Source organism: Spinacia oleracea, chromosome 3, assembly GCF_020520425.1.
Source record: "Spinacia oleracea cultivar Varoflay chromosome 3, BTI_SOV_V1, whole genome shotgun sequence".
Classification (NCBI taxonomy): domain Eukaryota; kingdom Viridiplantae; phylum Streptophyta; class Magnoliopsida; order Caryophyllales; family Amaranthaceae; genus Spinacia; species Spinacia oleracea.
In genome coordinates, this window is record NC_079489.1 from 16574411 (window position 1) to 16593792 (window position 19382).

General features: G+C 34.3%; 3 protein-coding genes across 3 annotated transcripts; 1 reads left to right on the forward strand and 2 right to left on the reverse strand.

Annotated features, from left to right (window-relative positions):
- Positions 1-3915: 3915 nt before the first annotated feature.
- Positions 3916-5674, reverse strand: LOC130470680 (putative F-box protein At3g24700). Its single transcript, XM_056841208.1, has 2 exons — positions 5553-5674; positions 3916-5240 (listed from the first exon to the last, which is right to left on the reverse strand). The coding sequence occupies exon 2, from the start codon at positions 5204-5206 to the stop codon at positions 4406-4408; it is 801 nt and encodes a 266-aa protein (XP_056697186.1). The 5' UTR covers positions 5207-5240; positions 5553-5674; the 3' UTR covers positions 3916-4405.
- Positions 5675-6299: 625 nt separating this feature from the next.
- On the reverse strand, positions 6300-7271 carry LOC110776695 (very-long-chain aldehyde decarbonylase CER1-like). The gene is made up of 3 exons (XM_056839097.1): positions 7147-7271; positions 6851-7024; positions 6300-6727 (listed from the first exon to the last, which is right to left on the reverse strand). The coding sequence occupies exons 1-3, from the start codon at positions 7258-7260 to the stop codon at positions 6560-6562; spliced, it is 456 nt and encodes a 151-aa protein (XP_056695075.1). The 5' UTR covers positions 7261-7271; the 3' UTR covers positions 6300-6559.
- A 7764-nt stretch (positions 7272-15035) lies between these two features.
- On the forward strand, positions 15036-19219 carry LOC110776694 (protein FAR1-RELATED SEQUENCE 5-like). Its single transcript, XM_021981243.2, has 7 exons — positions 15036-15561; positions 16144-16573; positions 16680-17250; positions 17438-17721; positions 17953-18347; positions 18595-18830; positions 18923-19219. The coding sequence occupies exons 1-7, from the start codon at positions 15036-15038 to the stop codon at positions 19217-19219; spliced, it is 2739 nt and encodes a 912-aa protein (XP_021836935.2).
- Positions 19220-19382: the final 163 nt, after the last annotated feature.

Sequence of the window (19382 nt, forward strand, 5' to 3'; positions counted from 1 at the left end):
TCTCTCACAGTAACCTGCTAATCTTCTACCGGTCTCTTCAACTGTTTGTTAAGGTTTGAAACCAGTCTTTGGATTTTCAACTCCAGTAATTTTAAGCCTAGGAGGTCCAAGAGGTCTTCTTGAGAGAGTTTAAATAAGACATGGCCATTGGAAACCCATAAAGATGTCAAAATCAATAATGTGTATTAAAAATAGATTTAGAAGCCTATAAAGGATTAAGAAACCAATAGAACATAATCTATGCCAAACACAAATAACCATGTTTAGGTTCAGGTTCAGGTTCAGGTTCAGGTTCAGGTTCAGGTTCATCCAAAATCGAGTTCTGAATTGCTGGTTAAGATAACCCTTCAGGTTGTAGCTTACCTGAGGTGTTTTCAGAGGGCTAAATTAGTTCTTTTAGTGCCTTAATTGTGATTCTGGTGGTGCTTCTGTTTTAATCTGCAACAAGTGTGTTGGGAGCATGTTGGCTTCCTACTGGTTTTTTGCTGAGTGCAGGCTGGTAGCTTGCATCTGTTTTATTGTTTTCAGATTGGGCACAACTTCTTATTTTGGTTGTTTCTGGACTACGATGCTGCTGTTTGTTTTGGTGTAGCAGGGGGTTTGCTTAATATGGTTTAAATTGGTAAATTTAGCCACCTTATGCCTTTACTTTGCCATTGCTAATGGTGCTTCTTTTTGTGTATGGTGTTTGATAATTCTGTTCAGTTGGTCTTATTGTGTGCATTTTCCTGTTCATATGCTATTACAGGGTGTTACCTTCTTTCTACATTTCTATTGAACACCTTTGACAAGTTTCAGAGTTAATTTTGACTTCTTTTTAATTAATCAAATCTCCCAGTGCTCTGCTGTTCGTCTAGGTTAGTTTTATTTTGTTGTGTTATGAATTGAATTGATGCTGATTAGTAATTTAGATAGATTGAATTTAATTTTTTTCACTGCTTTAATTCCTGATTCCATTTCATAGCTGACTGAATACCTTAAACCTTAATTAAATTTATGGTGTTTTCTGGAAATGTTAGTAATGCATGTTGACCGGAATTAATGAATATTCTGAGTCAGGATGGTAATGTTATTCCCAGCACACATACTTATCAAAGCACAACATATAATCCGGAATTCGTGTTTGAATACTCGAGAATTGGACAGTGAAACTTGAGTCAAGCTAATTTCCTGATTTGCAACAATATCTTTGTCCAGGGAGGGTTGGTTGTTTGACTATTTACTGGATTTTTGTTTCCGTAGCGTTGTTGATTGCGGTATCTTTTTTTGGTTGAGTGTAGTTGATTACATTCCAAGTTTGTATTTGAGTTGATTCGAAATAGTGCTTAAAATGTTAGGAGTTAAGTTTGTCCAAGCACGAGAGAAGCATATTCATTTTACCCCTATATCATTTGTGAATAGAATTAGGCAACTTCTGTGAATTTATGTATTGTTGATTTAAAAAAAATAAACACTATATTGTTGCAATATTTAGATGTTTTTAATAGAGATGGTGTTAAACCTCTATTGTATAAGGGATAATAGAATCTTTATTATTCTTAATATGAATTATATCATTTCTCACAGAAATTGCAATAGCAGGGAAACTATTTGATGAATGGTCGATGAATCTCTCAACCGTTGATGATATTGTCGACTCCCGACTCTCGGCGACAGTTTCAGCTTTGTGCTTGCAGTTTTTGGCATCAGATTTTGTAACGTTGTAATTTGGTATGAGAGTTTGTGATGTGAATTGTGAAGTATGATTGTATTAGGTGATTTGAATATATTTAATTTTTCACTCTTAGTCCAATATAAATCAATGATGAACTGAGACCTTCCAATGTTCATATACTCTCGCACGCATCGCGTGCATATAAGACTAGTACTAATATATTAAAAGGCGTTTTGAAGAATGTATACGTGTCACGTAGACCTCTCCTTATTACGCTACGTCACCACTTATTAGCAACATGACACGTTATTACAACCAAAAACATCTAACAAGGATCGAACACCAAACCTCTTTGTTAAAAGTTACACTTCTTACCATCTTAACCAACTACAACTTTTGTAATATCTTTCCATATAAGCCTATATATTCTTTTTACAATAAAAAATACATTGAATAAAAGTGAATGCAAAAAAAAGGAATGATTACTTAATTCATAAATGTACAATTATTACATTGAAGAAAAGGATCAAACTTTGTTTAGATTTTTGGATGTGGGGTTTAATCGGGGAGGTTGTTGATCGGCCACTAATCTTATATCACCACCGTAATTTAATGATGACACCATCTCTACGTGCACATATTTTAAAAAATAACCCGAATAAAAGTCAAAACCCGGGCGTTCACCCGGGACAATGCCCGGATTACATACTAGTTAAGGGTTAAAATACGTAATTGTGTTGGATACATGATGCCAATATGAATAAATCATATCATAATCTATGCTTAATTATACAACTGTGGAAGCCCCAAATTTTCGTTCTAATGACCTTGAAAGCGATATTTAATTAATAACGTCACAAAAGAATATAAAAACAAACCCTCAAAATCAGAGGAAGATTAGGGCGAGTGGAACTTGTATACAATATGTACGTCTAGGGGTGTCAAATCGGATCAACGGATCGGGTTTGGGTCGGACTCATCGGATTCGGGTTGAAACGGATCGGATTGGAACGGATTAATTTGGCTAACGGGTCGGATCGGATCGGATTGAAAACTTAACGGACCGGATCGGGTCGGATTTTTTATTCACGGATTCATATCGGATCGGGTTGTAAACGGGTCGGATTGTAGTCGGTTTGGGTCGGATCGGATCGGATTGGAATACGACGGATTGTTAACGGGTTTAGTCGGACTATAACGGGTTCGGGTTCATGTCGGTCGGATTAATATCGGATCGGATTCATATCGGGTCGGATTCATATCGGATCGGATTCATTTCGGATCGGATTCATATCGGATCGGATTAATCGGTAACAGACTAAAACGGGTTGGATTGAAACTAATTTAGCCTGGTTACATTGGATTCAGTTTTATATTGGTTCGGGTAATTATCGGATCGGGTTATTTGGTAGCGGGTTGGAATTTGGGGCAGTTCGTTTCCAAATTATATATTATCATATCGATGACTTAATTAGGCCGGGGACGAAAATAATAACTAACTTTTAAAAGTAATAAGAATTTAAGATTAGTAATATAAGTTATTGAATATATTATTATATCGATGGGTTGGAATTAGTTCGGATTAAACAGGTCACGGATTAAAAACGGATCGGATCTAACGGGTCACGGGTTGAAACGGGTCGGATTAAACGGGTCACAGGTTAAAAACGGATCGGATTAAACGGATATTCCTCGGGTTGGAACGGATTCGGATTGAAACGGATCGGATCATAAACGGGTTTCGGATCGCTTCGGATCGGATTAAATGGATCCGGATTGTCACGGATCGGTCTGTTAACGGATTCGGATCTTAATCGGATCAATACTAACGGGTTGGGTCGGATTCGGGTTGAATATAATCGGATCGGATCGGATTTCGGATTTTAACTCGCGGGTTCTAAACGGTTCGGATTCTAAACGGTCGGACAAACTCATCGGGTTCACTGGGTCGGATTGAGAATTGACACCCCTATGTACGTCACATGTTTGATTTCCCCTCATTCGTAATGTGTAGTAATATATACTCCGTAGTTTCATTATTGCTCAATTGGCCTACTGTAGCAAATAACAGAAGACGTACACCACAGGTTTCCCAGCGGCAACTGCTCAAACACCACACCTTGTGCAGTGGGTCCCTTGTTGAGTTTAGTACCTCAGCTCCTTTAATATTAAAAGGAACACTTGCTTTATACAAAATGAAATCACCATGTACAGTTGGCATTCCCGAAATGAAATACAGAGTGAGAGTATATGGTGGCCGATACTATCAAACGACCTCTATTAGAAATTATTCCAAGTAAGTACATAATTAAGGAAATGTTCTACTAAAAAGTTCAAACACAAAACCCAAGTAAACAAATATAATCTACTTCTAATAACTAATAAGCATCTGTTAAGTACGTATTAACTATTAAGACCTTAAGCTTCACTTCCTGGAGAATTTTTGTAACTTTGAAAAATTCGAATTGCATGTCACTAACTCGAAGGAAGACTTTCCAAGGACCTTGATCAAATCACATAATCCAGATTTAATATCACCAACCCAAAGAGTACGTCCGAAAATAGAAGTAACCAGTATTTTGTTCTCATCCAATTGCAACACAGGCATAAACAAACTCCAATGATCCAACCTCTGGAAAACAAATTGCTTCACCCAAGATTCCTTCACACCATAATCTTTCATCACCCAAATTTCACAAACATTACCATGTTTATTCACACAACTGAAAGTAAGGTCAGAATTAAATATGCTCACAGAAGAATACCAGCGAAGATAATTGGACTGTTGTACTTGATCGGGTAATGCAATGCTCCGCTCGAAAACTCTTCTTTCCCAAAATGGAATGACCATATACAGGTTGTACTGCATGAGTATCCATGAAGCGAGCTGTTAAAGAAAACCATATTATGCATCGGTTCCCAACAGTTAATTGGTAGTTCATCAACAACAGGCCTCCATTTATCAGTGCCTATAGTTTGTATTTCGGCCACATAAACACCCTTTACTTTGAGGATTCTTAGTATTTTGAATTTGTTCGACACAGGACAATATCCCAACCCAGATACCTGTAAATCATAACCTGGTCTACGTCTTTGCTTGATCACCACATGCTGACCCGTTAGCAGATTGCAAACCACATAAGGACCTTGAACCATAAAAGAATCAAACAAGATTACCCCTTTGCATTCATTAACCAGATTCTTTAACGAATCATTCTTCACTCTAAATTTGGTCTGGTACCCAATCATTTCATCTGGGCTAACATTAAGATTACCCATCTCATCAACATTTAGGCGCTTGTCTATGTCAAGTACCAGAAAGCTTCGCCTGCCATTATTATTGAAATCACCCCAAAGCAATAAGGTTGAATAGCAACCACGAGAACGACGCGAATCAGGAAACAGGGGATCTTTGATGATAGAATTCCAATCTTTGCAAACAAGCTTACAAATCAAGCATGCTTTTGTTGGGAGTCTTGACAAAATATCTGATATAATTGGAGATGGTAGTTCTTCGATACCCGACCATTTCAATTGCAATTTCTTCACCATTGCTCAACTGTAAAATCGACTCAACTTTCCGACCCTGTACAAACAAGATTGCAAAAGAAAATCGTCAATGTTCAAAATCAATTGCACAAACCTAGATTATAGAATTCCGATGGATGAGTTATGCTTAATAAGGTAAAAGCAAAAATCCAATCTATTAACACGACAACTTATTACGGGAAGAATGATAAATCTATGATAATTGTAAGGGACTAATTCAATTTTTCATTGGTAATTTCAAGTATATTTCATGAAATTAGGTATTCGCATCCATTGATTTTCGGGCAATAAGCAAGAAAACACATACGAACTACTCCAAAACAGTAAAAGTTGAGTTAAGAAAATGTACCTTGAAGTTGAAGCAGTTTGGCGCTGATGTTGTGTTTCCGTATTTTATTTGGGGTTTATATTTTACACGTAGTAGTATATTTATAGGGGAAGGGAGAGATCGATTTAATCGGGGGATAAGAGTGTGTTTCCATAATTTATTAATTGGATAAATTGTTTTTTATCACTAAAAAAAATCGAAAAATAATTTTTTACCAAATAAAAAACTAAAACTTGTATTTTACCATCTAAAAAATTTAAAACTTGTTTTTTACCACCTGAAAAATGAAAAAAAAATGTATGAAAATGTTATGTAGGGGGCAACAATAACGGTAATATTTCTTATATGTTCTATTCTTCTACGATTTCATGTATTTAACTCTCTTCACTTCCCCAACTTCCTTATGTTTCATGAATTTGCATAATTTTTCACCACCATTAATTCACAAAATTGACAAAATTTAATGAAAGTAAATTAAGAAGGGTGAAAGAGTTAAAGCAATTCATTTAGGGAGTGTGATAAATTGGAAGGAAGCTGAATTAGATAGCCATACATAAAGGATTTATCTAATTTTTCGCTTACAGGTACGTGGAAAAAAACAAGTTTTAATTTTCTTTTTGGTGGTAAAATACAAGTTTTAATTTTTTAGGTGGTAAAACATAAGTTTTTGATTTTTGTAGGTGGTAAAAAAATAATTTGTTCTTATTAATTATATATATCAATTTATTTAAAAAAAAAACTATTTGTTTTATTTTTTTGAGATCAATATTGTTTTTTATTCCATAAATTTACCCCATTTTCTTATTTCAAGTCATCAATACCTACTGAAAAATAAGGGAATGAGAATTTGCATGAAAACAATCAAAATAAATTACTCCCTAGCGGCTAGCTACTACATAATCGAAACAAGAGTTTTAACTTTTAACCGTTTAACAATGATCACTTAATTTAAGAGTAACTACTATGACTCTATGATTATTAAACAGTGTTACACAACATTTGTCCATGTCCAAAGTTATATCGCCACATTAATTCCTTAGGGTCGGGAGAGGACGAAAACCATGTAGAAGGGTAGCTTCCCAAACTTTGTCTATGTCAAAAATTTGATCACCACATTCGTTGGTGTTCCACCCTTCTAAAGTGTGCACTATTCCGGCCACCCGCGAAGCACTCATCACCCTTCTTGGCAACCAATTCTGATGTACGAGTATGAAAAGATCAAAATTAAGTAAATAAGTTTCAGAGGAAATTAATTAAATAGACTTGAATAATATAATAATTAAAGAAAAACCGCGGTAATTCTAATTGGATGAACAAACCTCGCATGAATGCAAGTTCCCAAATGATTTGGGAGCCAACCTAGCTGGAGTAGTCTGATAGAAACAATCTTTTCTTTTTTGCTGTGGAGGAAACTGCGACAAGGGAATAAAAAGAGTTCCTTTTGATGTTAAGGATTGCTCACTTTCTGTCAAATCTTCTCCAACTAACCATACCTAAACAAGTGAACAGAACAAAAGGTAAAATATGTACGTTAGATCTCCTAATATGTAAGACCGTCATATATAAGTTTTTATAAATATCAATATATAAATTCCGTGTTAGGGAGAAATATGACCTTATAGTGATTGAAATTTTCGGCTAAATGGATCAAATTGTTTCCATCTTCATTCGTCAGGGTTTTCTTAAGCTTCTCGTGTTCTTCCTCTCTTATGGTGGCAACCTGGTACATGATATTGAGAGCATAATTAATACTCGTCTTATATGTTGGAATTTAAAGATGGAAAAGCGCTCAAAACCTGCCTGCCAGGTTTTGGAAAACCGGCAGGTTTCTCAAAACCTGCCTGCCAGGTTTTCCGAAACCGGCAGGTTTCGAGTGTAAGTTGAAAATCGGACTTAAAAGACATTTTTTGAAGTGAACCGAAAACCGGCCGGTTTTGGAAAACCGGCAGGTTTCGAGATCGGTTCTTGGTGTTGTCCGTTTTTTATCTTCTCTTGGATTCCTCCTTTATGATAACCTTTTAAGTATTATTTATGGACAATTATCATTCTGATTATGGTGATTAAGTTGGTCCATTATTTCTCTTGATTATGGGGGTTATCAACTCTTCATTATCATGGGTTTATGGTTGATTAATATCATTGAATTCCTTTGAAACCTTTGATTTCTTTGGATTGTTTTGTCTCCTCCACACATCCTATAAGTACTCTTCATTTTCTGAGTTGTTGGTACACACATATATTGATCTCTTCCTCTCCTCCTCCTTTCCCTTTTGTTTTGGATGGAAGAATTTTGGTTCATGATTAAGTCATGAATATTTGTATCTCTTCAAACCGTTTCCTTCTTATTCTTTTGGGCATAAGTTTATGTGGCTCCATCTCATCACCCAAAAGTGCCTTTGTGTGTTGAGAGTTGTGTAAACCTTAGGGAACGAATCGGTGGATACAATTGTGCACCCCGGTTGCACCGAATCTCGTTTTCAAGGCAGTGGTTTGGTTACCACGGCGCAACGATTTCCTAAACTCGTTCTTATTCTTATTCTAGTATTTGCCTTGAAAACCCAATTATTACAACAATTTGAAAACGAGATATATTTCAATGGCTAAATACTTCTTATGATTTTTGAGGAAATTTATATTTGTGAGTTTGAGTGAAAGATAAAGGGAATTTAGAAGGTTTCCAAAGATGTTTTTCATTCACGTTTTTCTGGGAGAAGTCTCAAAGATTGATCCAGATCGAGGGTCATCCGTGGTCCGATTGTCCCGAAATTTTGACACAATATCCGGGACATCTTAGGCTTGATTTTTAACGGTCGGATTGTCATTGGATGATCGCGATCGTCAGTTACAACTTCAACAACGAACCTGATTTTTCTGGATACGGAAAGTCAAAAGTAACGTCTTGGAAGAAGATGATTGATGAATGGTGGTCATGATATCGTGATAGAGGATTGATTGAAGATTTTGGAATGTCTTACAATACACATACTTGATTTAATATCAAGGGAGGTTCATTCTAAACTACTTCTTTTAATAAGATATTATTCTAACATGTTCATTTCTAATAGTCATTTCAACAAATTATATTTTGTGAAGATGACAATATTAAAATTGATTTTTATATTGTCAAATGATGTTTGTTGGAATGATTACTAGAAAGTAGAGTATTTGAATTATTTATGATGTATGAACATGTTATTGCACTCTACAGTTTACTTTGGTTTCATGCATGTTTAATTTCATGAGGAGACCTTAGTTTTATTAAAGTTATGTTTTTAGTCTTTTAAAGACTAATGTGAATTATTTGTGCATTGTCATATTTTCCTTGGTAGAGGAATTTTGGGCTTGTGACTTTGTGTACTTGCTTTACTAAGGGTATTTAGTAAGTAGTTTTATTCTAATAGTGATTAGATTATTAGCCTTGTACGTTGTCATTTCAAGCGCTAACTTGTCATAGTAATATTGGTGTATACGTATGATTCCAAGTTCTTGTTATGCCGGTTTTCCAAGTTCTTGTTTATCACCATGAATATTGGGTATGTAACTTCATAATCAATGGTTTCTTATGCATTGTTGGAAATATGCATATTTAATTCCTTGGAGTTTTTTGTGTACCCATTGGAGCAAGTTATCATAAGCTTGTGATGACCCCCTAGAACATAAGTGTTTGAGTTTGTGGAAGCAAACTATGTTAACCCTTTTCCTTGGAATATGTTGAGTGAGTTTTTACGTATAATATTTTCCTTGGATGTATACCTGATTATTCGAGTCACTACACTTTTGGGAATTTGACCATTAATCTTGTCATGATTGGTATGGTGTTGTTTAATGAATTTTCTATGGTTGAGACTAAATAGCCTTTTTATTTGTGTTGGTGTTGGAATTTCATTAAAGTTGGCCAAAAGTTTTGAGACTTGAGTTTTAAGGGTTTATTGATCTTAAAATGGTTTTATGGGAATTGTTGAGTACATAATTTTATTATGGCATTTCTCATAGTTTAACCTTGTTGAGTGATCATTTTATGATCTTAATTTTTGGGCTTATTATTTCCATGTGGGGGTTGTTTTTGAATGCTCATGTATTTTTGAGAGTTTCTCTTGGGAAACCTTTAGACCCCGGTGTTTTTTGGAAAGTGGTTGTGAGTCCAAATATTCGAGATTCGAAATTTTTAGGTGTCATGTAAAAGAGACTTTTAAGTCCACTATATGGGAAGTGCCTAATATTTCAATGTTGGACTTGTTTTCTTGGTCCTTGTATTATTTGAGTGTACTCTTTTTATTATGCATGTAATTCCATGACTTCTTGGGATGTTCATCTTATTGATGAGTTTTGGTATGTATTTTTTTGAGTATTCTCATTTTAACGGTAATTCTTCTTTTAGCATGTTTGTGCATGATGCAATTAATTGTTTGGCTATGCATGTTGGGTTTAAAGTGTCTCTTGCTTGATTGTTCTATTTTCTTCTAATTCTTTTGTTAGTAGTGAACAAGTTGAATTTAGAAGAGACTTGAAGTCAGAGTTTTCAAGGCATGAGAATTGCCCGTTATGCTAAAGGACGTTTTTATGTATGCCTTGAATTTGTGTTGTGTTTTCAATTCCTATGAGTAAGACCTTAATTCCGTGATTTGTCAATGGAGATTTTTTGTCGTTAACCTTTGAGGGGAAGCTTTTGGGAGTAAGTTAAGCTTACTTGTGAGTTTCGCAACCTACCTAAGGAATATGAATATCTAGATGTTTTCTTGAAAGGGTTTCATGACTATTCACCGGATGGTTATTAGGAGTTTCAAGGCTATACTTGAATTGGGAGAACCTTATCAACGTAAGGGAGTGAGATTTTCTTATTCTTATTATTTTGGGAACAAGTTTTATATCACTTAGATTTTTGAGCAGTTTAATTTTCATTCCTATATTGCATGCTCTTTTATCATAGGTATGTAAAGTGATTGTTCTAAGTGGTAAAACCATGAGTGATGAGTTCCCATACTTGAGGATAAGAATTATGTGTTTATGGAATTCATTATGTGTGTTGGAGTTATCACCATTGTAATGGTACATGTACCTTATCGATATCTTGATGCATATTGATTGTGTAGAATTTGAATTCTCATAGTTGTTTAGATTAATAACTTGGGTGGAGAATTTCAATTCTTATTTTTCCAAGGTGATAATTATGTGTGGTTATTTTACTCGATATGTGGATGATGTGCTCAAGTTATATTTACATCACATGTTGAATATTGAGTTTTAAACCTTCATTGAATTCTATGTCTTCTCCCTTGAAAGTTGAAAGTGTTATTTAAGTAAATGGTTTTGAGTAATATATGAAAACAAATGTTTGGTTTTCATAGTAAGTCATTTTCTTAATTTTTGAGAAGATTTGTGGAAATATAAAATCATATCATTTGTGGGTATGTGTGGAATGTAATTTTTAGCTTCAACATTTAAAAGGACCTAAAACATGATTTAGGTTGTGGACGCTAGTATATTTTCCGCTATGATAATGATATGTATTGTTGGTATTTTGACATAGCTATTATTTGTGAATTTACTGTGAAATAATTGAGTTGTTTTTAATTTCACAAATTTTTAGTGAACGAGGGTTTGCTTCATTTTAAAGGTATCATGGATAAGGTCGAATGGTATTTATTTGCTATGTTTTCAAAGTATGTCGCTTTGAAGTTTTCGATGCAAATTATAGAAGTTTGATATTGATGAAGTACTTTCACTAAAGTGGCTATGTTGATTTGAGGATCATACTTTATGAAGAACTTTTTGTAAAATTGAGTTTTACAAAATTGTCCCATCAAATTTAATTGGTGTTAGTTGAACCAAAAAGCATCTTATAATTTCTTTACCATGTGTGCTTTTGAGTGAGCATATACCATTTAAATGTCCTTGCTTATGGTTATACTTTCTAACGGAAAATCTTAATGCAAGGTACGCTATGCACTATGGTACGAAGATTGAATTGGGACATGTAATGATCCTTGATGGTTGAAATGTCGAGGGGGATAGGCTTCATGCCCATTTGAGTAAAGTAATAAGCATTACTTGCTTATCCCTATGGCATGTGTTGTAATGCTTGAATGAGGTTGAGTCTTTGAACTCTTAATGGTAGAGTGCTAGTTGAGATGCACTTTAAAGAGAACCACCGCTTGTATGAGGGTTGAGTTGTATAAACTCTTAATGAATCTAACATATTGAAATGGACGCATTCAACTTGTGGATTCACCAACCAAATTATTTGAGAGGTTGAACATTATATTATGTTCTTAATGAATCTATGGTCTTGTGGGGGTTAATATAGCTGCGAGGTAGCTCTTGATGGTTCACTAAAAGTGAACATAATTTAACCCTATTGACTAAGTGCTATTTTGAGAAGCACTTGAGGATTCACCTACGTGGTTGTGAAGACTCGCCATCTTCTATGAAACTTGGGCAGTTTCCTAGAGCTTCCATGAGAACTAAGGTAAACGCATGGCTTAAAACGCGTACACTTTGCGGAGTCCACATAATCTTTGGAGTGAGGTATGTGTTGTGGGGGCGTGACTTAAATCTTAGAGTTTCAAGGTTAGTCCACTATTTGATCAAGGACTTAAGGGTTTCAAGGTACGTCCACCCTTGGGTTTGTAAGTCATAATTCACTTCACTAAGCATTTGGTTTCAATTTACTTTATGTAACACCAAGTGTTATGTATTAAGCTCCTCTTATGCCCAATATCTTCCTCTTTCATTTGGTATCTTTTCTCATCTTTAGTGGGGGATTGTTGGAATTTAAAGATGGAAAAGCGCTCAAAACCTGCCTGCCAGGTTTTGGAAAACCGGCAGGTTTCTCAAAACCTGCCTTCCAGGTTTTCCGAAACCGGCAGGTTTCGAGTGTAAGTTGAAAATCGGACTTAAAAGACATTTTTTGAAGTGAACCGAAAACCGGCCGGTTTTGGAAAACCGGCAGGTTTCGAGATCGGTTCTTGGTGTTGTCCGTTTTTGATCTTCTCTTGGATTCCTCCTTTATGATAACCTTTTAAGTATTATTTATGGACAATTATCATTCTGATTATGGTGATTAAGTTGGTCCATTATTTCTCTTGATTATGGGGGTTATCAACTCTTCATTATCATGGGTTTATGGTTGATTAATATCATTGAATTCCTTTGAAACCTTTGATTTCTTTGGATTGTTTTGTCTCCTCCACACATCCTATAAGTACTCTTCATTTTCTGAGTTGTTGGTACACACATATATTGATCTCTTCCTCTCCTCCTCCTTTCCCTTTTGTTTTGGATGGAAGAATTTTGGTTCATGATTAAGTCATGAATATTTGTATCTCTTCAAACCGTTTCCTTCTTATTCTTTTGGGCATAAGTTTATGTGGCTCCATCTCATCACCCAAAAGTGCCTTTGTGTGTTGAGAGTTGTGTAAACCTTAGGGAACGAATCGGTGGATACAATTGTGCACCCCGGTTGCACCGAATCTCGTTTTCAAGGCAGTGGTTTGGTTACCACGGCGCAACGATTTCCTAAACTCGTTCTTATTCTTATTCTAGTATTTGCCTTGAAAACCCAATTATTACAACATTATACGCATATGATGTGTGTAAATATAAGAAACATATTTGTGTTATTACATTAAAACCTGAAATAACATGTAATACATATATATAAATGTGATCCGTGAAAATATAAATGTAAGAATTATTGATCTAAGATTCTGACTCCATTAATCTGAAAAGCTTGAAGTACACCAGATATTTTTGCCTTCATCACCCTACGTTTGGGGGCTCAGGTCACTAAAACTAATTCCATTAAACTGGGAGAGAGTTCCACTGTTTGTTTTGATTATTATTACAACTTGATTGAATGAATAAAAAAGGAAGTAATAAAAACTATTTTATACTACTGCTAGAAGCCAGCAAGCATAACAGAAAAATAGAGTTTGTTTCATGGGAAATACTTCTCTGATACGCAGACTACACTAATGTAGTGTGCACCTGAGGTGCAGCTGCGATGTTGTTAGTGTGCTGATGTTGTAGTTGAGCTTCACTCAACTCAGTAGTCTTAACAGAAACATATAAGTTAGATAGAGTCAAACGCATATAAACAGATTGATTAAAATGGTAAAATTTATTTAATGGGCTAGATTGATTAAAATGTTTCTTTGGGCTTTTCCTATTGGATAGTTTGTCATTATATTCTCTATTCGATAAGTATGGAGGGTATTTTAGTAATACAAGGGAACATCAAAAGTGAATTTATTAAAATAACCTCACATCTTCACTTATATAATAGAGATAGATCAACCGGTTAATTGGTAGTATTCCAAGGAGAATGTTTTCTTAAAATTGTTAAACATATGACCATAATCCTTTAAAATCTAACTTGGATCATCAACCAAATGCGTGACTAACTAACAGCAAATTCAGTTATACATCAGTTTGGATTTAATTGTCACGTTATTAGTCTAAAATTATTGAGTGTAAAGAAGCCAGTTAAGAAGACCCCAAGAAAGTTAGGGTATTAATTATTACCTGGATGCCCTTGCGACACAGATTGGAGACAACAGAATAAGCAACCTTAGAGAGGCTACCTCTAAACACAACCTGGAAGTCTCCTTAGGAATGCTATTAAGCACCACCGCGACAGTTAAGCTGCTACCGTCTACCACTTTCACTTTAAGGTTTGGGTGCCTTTCCAAGTAAATTTCGCCGTTCCTATTTAATTGCTCCCCCTACAAGTATATACATGGAGATCAAAAAACAGATCGATGTTCATTAGCTAGGTTGGATCGAGTTATATTGGTAATTAGAGGGGAAAGTAATGACTTAAACAAGACTTGCCTGATTAAAGAGTCCAAGGCTCACTACTTTGACTCCTTTATTGTTTGCCTCAAGTATGGCTCCTTCGATCAACTTATTTATAGCTTTTCGTTGCCTTTGCAAATCATACTATCATTTATTAATTTCATTTCAGAAAACAAATTAGAAGCCAATCAGGCAATATTTCGAGTCATTCCCTCTTTTTGGAACTTTAATCATCACTTGCTTAAACAAGTATTGGAACAACTAATTTAAAAAGGAATTAGTGTGGGCTTTCTTCTGTCTCACAGCTAAGGCCTTTTTTTTATAGGCAATGCCTAAAATGTTTAATTTTTTGGTAAAATATATCATTTGACATGTTTTAATTGCTCAACAAGTGAAAATATATGTTCAAAGTAATAATAATAATAATAATTATGTTCATTTTAAAACAGCAACTTTTCGGTAGGATCGCCTAACAGGCGCGTGTAGGAAAGACCGCCTGTAAAACCACGCGCGCGTGGCTTCACGCGCGATATAAATCGAAATTTTTTCTCTCTCCTCTCATTTTCTGCAAACTCGCTTCTTCACCTTCTCTCCTCTCAAAACTCTCTCTGTAACCCTAAACCCTAACTGCAGATCACGAATCTCATCTCCTCCTCCGCCACCGAATCTGCAGACCCTAACCCTAGTTTTTCTCCTCCGTCGATTTCCATGGAGTCCTCACCGTCGTTTTCGCATGATAACTTTAACAACTCCGCCGCACCGTCCACCAATTTAGGGAGTTTTTCAACCTTCTACGGCGAAGACAACCTCCATGAATACCATCCTCCTCCAGAATTTCTTCCTCCACCTCGATTTTGTACAGTTCAACGACTTCGTTCTCCAAGATTTCTTCCTCCACCTCGATTTTCTACAGTTCAAGGATTTCGATCTCAACGATTTCCGCCTCCACCTGCAACGCCTAGATTTGCTACTGATAATCGATATTTTCCTCCTCCTACATTTGCTGCTCCTTCTAGATTTGGGGCTCCTTCTAGATTTGCTGCTCCTGATGGATTTAATTCCACTGTTAACTTTCAATCACCTGCTCCTCCTAGATTTGAAGCTCCGGAACCAATGAATTTGTTACTTGAATATCAAACAGGAAATACTGCAACAACAGAAACAACGTCAGACACAACTTCTGGAAAAACATCAGAAACGATGTCAGACACAACGTCTGGAAGCAACACATCAAGTAATAAACTAAACACAATGGGCAAATAAACTAAATACAATGGGCAAATAAACTAAATACTTTCATATATTAACTAATTTTAGTTTTCTTTAACTAATTTTATGAATTTTGTAACTAATTGCTCCTAAACTGATTAAACAATTTAAAAAATTTGTAACTAATTTTAATGAAAACTTTAACTAAACATTTGAATTTTGTAACTAATTATGTTTTTCTTTAACTAAATAACTGAATTTTTTAACTAGTTAACCGGTTAAAACTAATTGCATTTTTTTGGTAACTAATGTCTTTAATATTTTAACTAATTACATTAACTGTTTAACTTTTTAAGCAAGTATACCACTTAACTTGGGCAAATTAAAATAATTTTAACTATCTCATTTCAGTTGTTAACTAATTCTAATGAAAACTTTAACTAAACATTTGAATTTTGTAACTAATTATGTTTTTTCTTTAACTAAATAAGTGAAATTTTAAACTAGTTAACTGATTAAAAGTTTTTGCGTTATTTTTTTAACTAATTTCTTTAAGATTTTAACTAATTTCTATTGATTCTTAACTAATTTGTTTTTTATTTTACAGGTTTAAAAACTAAATTTGATAACTTAACAGAGGATGAAATAAGAGGATCATTGACTGGATATGAAGCACAAACCCTTGATGAAATATTTTCTCTTTATCAAAGACATTCAGTGTTGATCGGATTTTCAGTGAGGAAAGCTACAACAAGGAGAGTTCCAAAAACTGGAGAGCTCAAGGAACAATACTTGTGTTGTTCAAAGCAAGGAAAAAGAAGAGAAGAAAAATCAAAGAACAACGAGGAATTACCTTTACCATGTGAAAGCAAACCAAAAAAAGAGTCAAAACAAACAAGAAAACAAGATATTACTAGAACGGGATGCAATGCGCAGATAAGAGTGAAGTTGAACTGTAGTGGAATGTTTGAAATTAAGCATCATGTTATTGAACACAATCATGATTTAGCAAGATTGTCACTGCAACACTTTCATAGGTACAAATAATTAAACCAAACACTTTCACTAATTCGTTTAATTTCCTAACTAATCTGTTTAAAACGTGAACTATTTATATATTTTCATTAACTATTTTCTCTACAGGTCAGAAAGAAAAATTGATGAAGATAAGGCACAAGTAATTGAAGGGCTTGCTTTATCAGGAATACAACCAGCAGATTCATACAGATATATGTGTAATGAATCCGGTGACCCGGAAGTGCTTGGCCACACATTAATTGACCACATGAATTTTTCAAGTAGATTGAAGATGAAAACAATAGAAGGAAAAGATTCACAAGCAGTGGTGAATATGTTAATTCGCAGAGGAGAAGAAGAACCGGATTTTTTTTATCGTGTTAAGTTGAATGAGAAAAATCAAGTTATAGGCATATATTGGAGAGATGGAATGATGAAAGAAGATTATGATATATATGGAGACGTGTGTGTGTTTGACACGACCTTCAGAACAAACAAATACAACTTAGTTTGTGCACCGTTTGTAGGCGTCAACAACCACTGGAGTAATGTGATGTTTGGATGTGCCTTTATTGCTGATGAAAAAACAGACACTTTTGTGTGGCTATTGGAAGTATTTCTAGAGTCTATGGGAGAAAAAGCACCAGTAACTATCTTCACTGATCAAGATCAGACAATGGCAAATGCTATTGAACAAGTAAGAATACCTTAACTAATTTGTTAATATTGTTAACTAATTGCTTCTTTTTGTTCACTAATCACTTACAAATCTTCACTAATTAATAGACACTCTTCTCTGATGTCTTCAGTAGTTTACTAAAAAGTTAAAATCATTAACTAATTCATATTAATACTTAACTAATACTATTCTGTGAATATAATAGGTATTTCCTCATACTAGACATAGATTATGCTTATGGCACCTACAAAAAAATGCTGTGTCAAGGTTTGGAGATTTAAAGGCTGACACGACATTCAAGGACACTTTTAAAAAGTGTTTATATGGCTGCTTCAATGAAGAACAATTTGAAACAACATGGTTTGAAATGATTCAAACGTATGGGCTTCAAAATCATGAATGGTTTACAAATTTGTACACCATAAAGGAAAAGTGGTGTACAGCTTTAAACAAAGATTTTTTTTCAGCTGGTATTTTGTCTTCACAAAGGTTAGTTACCAACTGAAATAATTGATATAAATATTTAACTAATTGGTATAAATATTTAACTAAGTATTTCGATTTTTTAACTAATGTCTTGCAATGCTTAACTAATTGGTGGAGTTGTTTATCTAATTGTGTTTTGTTTAACTATTTGATTGGTTTATTTAACTATTTGGTTTTAAAATGTAACTATTTCAGCATATTTATTAACTAATTGAATATTTTTCTTTTAAAAAGGAGTGAGAGCACAAACAATGCCATTGGATTTAAAGGGAACAAATCAACTACCCTAACAGAATTCTTCCATATATTTGGGGCAACAGTAGATCGGTGGAGGTATCAAGAAGATCAGAATGAGTTTAATTGCGGAAATTCAATGCCTAAATCAGATTTTCCAATGGTTGGAATGATTAAACACGCGGCAAGTGTTTATACGCTCACCTTGTTTCGAGATTTTAAAAAAGAATTCAAGTATGCAATGGGTTGCATATCAACTATTCATCACATGGAGGACAATTTCATTGGTTATAAAGTACAACACGAATCATGGCCAGACCACACTGCAAAACATGTAGCATTTGATCCATCAACCAATTCAATTGCTTGCAATTGTAGAAATTTTGAAGAATCAGGTTAGCTAATTCTGTTGACTAAATCTTTTAAAAAGTTAACTAATCGTATTCAATTCTTAACTAATTGATTCATGTACTTAACTAAATAGTGTCAGTTTTTAACTAATTGATTTCAGTTCTTAACTAATTGTTTGAAAAACTTAACTAATTGTATTCATTTTTTAACTAATTCATTTCAGAAAGTTCTTAGATTTCAGTTTAATTTTCTTGCATTATGATCAAATATTGCTCCTATTACAACATGCAGGATGGCTATGTTTTCATGCAATTCGAGTTCTACATGTACATTCTATAATCAATATCCCAGATAAATATATTTGCAAAAGATGGACAAAGTTTGCAAAAAGTGAAGTATGGAAGAGAGTGGAACAAAGAGAAGATAATGGTATTGAAAAAAGAAAAATCACTCCATGGCGTTACGAGATGGCAAGAAATTTTTACAATTTGGTTCTTAAATGTCAGGACAGTGACGAGGCAAAAAAGGTTTTTAACTAAATGAAGGTTAACTATTACATACAAATTTAATACTAATTTCTATTAGAGTTTAACTATTTTTTTTAATTTTTTACTATTAGGTTCTGAGAGCTGCTTATGCAAGTGCTAGTGACAACATAAATAAAGTGCTAGAAGCAGAAAAGGCAGCACAAAAAGAGGCAGCTCAAAAAGAAGCAGAGGATGTGGCACCTACTTCATCATCATCAAATGCACTTCTAGAATATCCTGGTCAATTTCCACAAATAACAGTTCAGAATCCACCACAAATAAAGACAAAAGGAAGAAGTAAAAGAAAAAAGGGACACTTTGAGGTCAGAGAATCATCAACAACAGCTAAAGAATTCGGAACATTTCCAACAAAACCACAACTATTTTAAAGATTTGTGTAATTAATTGAATATGAACAGGAATTAGTCAAAGAAAGTGATTGTGTAGTGAAACTATCAGACAAAATATTCAAAGAGAAAACACAAATATTTATATTTGATTTTTAATACTACTTCAATTTTTACTTCACATTATTTATTTATCTTGCAATTG

What these genes read in the sequence shown, in the direction of transcription:
- LOC130470680 (XM_056841208.1), bottom strand. Translation starts at nt 5,206, where the DNA reads ATGGTGAAGAAATTGCAATTGAAATGGTCGGGTATCGAAGAACTACCA.
- LOC110776695 (XM_056839097.1), bottom strand. Translation starts at nt 7,260, where the DNA reads ATGTACCAGGTTGCCACCATAAGAGAGGAAGAACACGAGAAGCTTAAG. An exon ending in AAAATTTCAATCACTATAAG is followed by an intron (nt 7,025 to 7,146) that starts GTCATATTTCTC and finishes TCACTTGTTTAG; the next exon opens with GTATGGTTAGTTGGAGAAGA. An exon ending in GGAACTTGCATTCATGCGAG is followed by an intron (nt 6,728 to 6,850) that starts GTTTGTTCATCC and finishes CTCGTACATCAG; the next exon opens with AATTGGTTGCCAAGAAGGGT.
- LOC110776694 (XM_021981243.2), top strand. Translation starts at nt 15,036, where the DNA reads ATGGAGTCCTCACCGTCGTTTTCGCATGATAACTTTAACAACTCCGCC. An exon ending in GTCTGGAAGCAACACATCAA is followed by an intron (nt 15,562 to 16,143) that starts GTAATAAACTAA and finishes TTTATTTTACAG; the next exon opens with GTTTAAAAACTAAATTTGAT. An exon ending in ACAGTGACGAGGCAAAAAAG is followed by an intron (nt 18,831 to 18,922) that starts GTTTTTAACTAA and finishes TTTTACTATTAG; the next exon opens with GTTCTGAGAGCTGCTTATGC.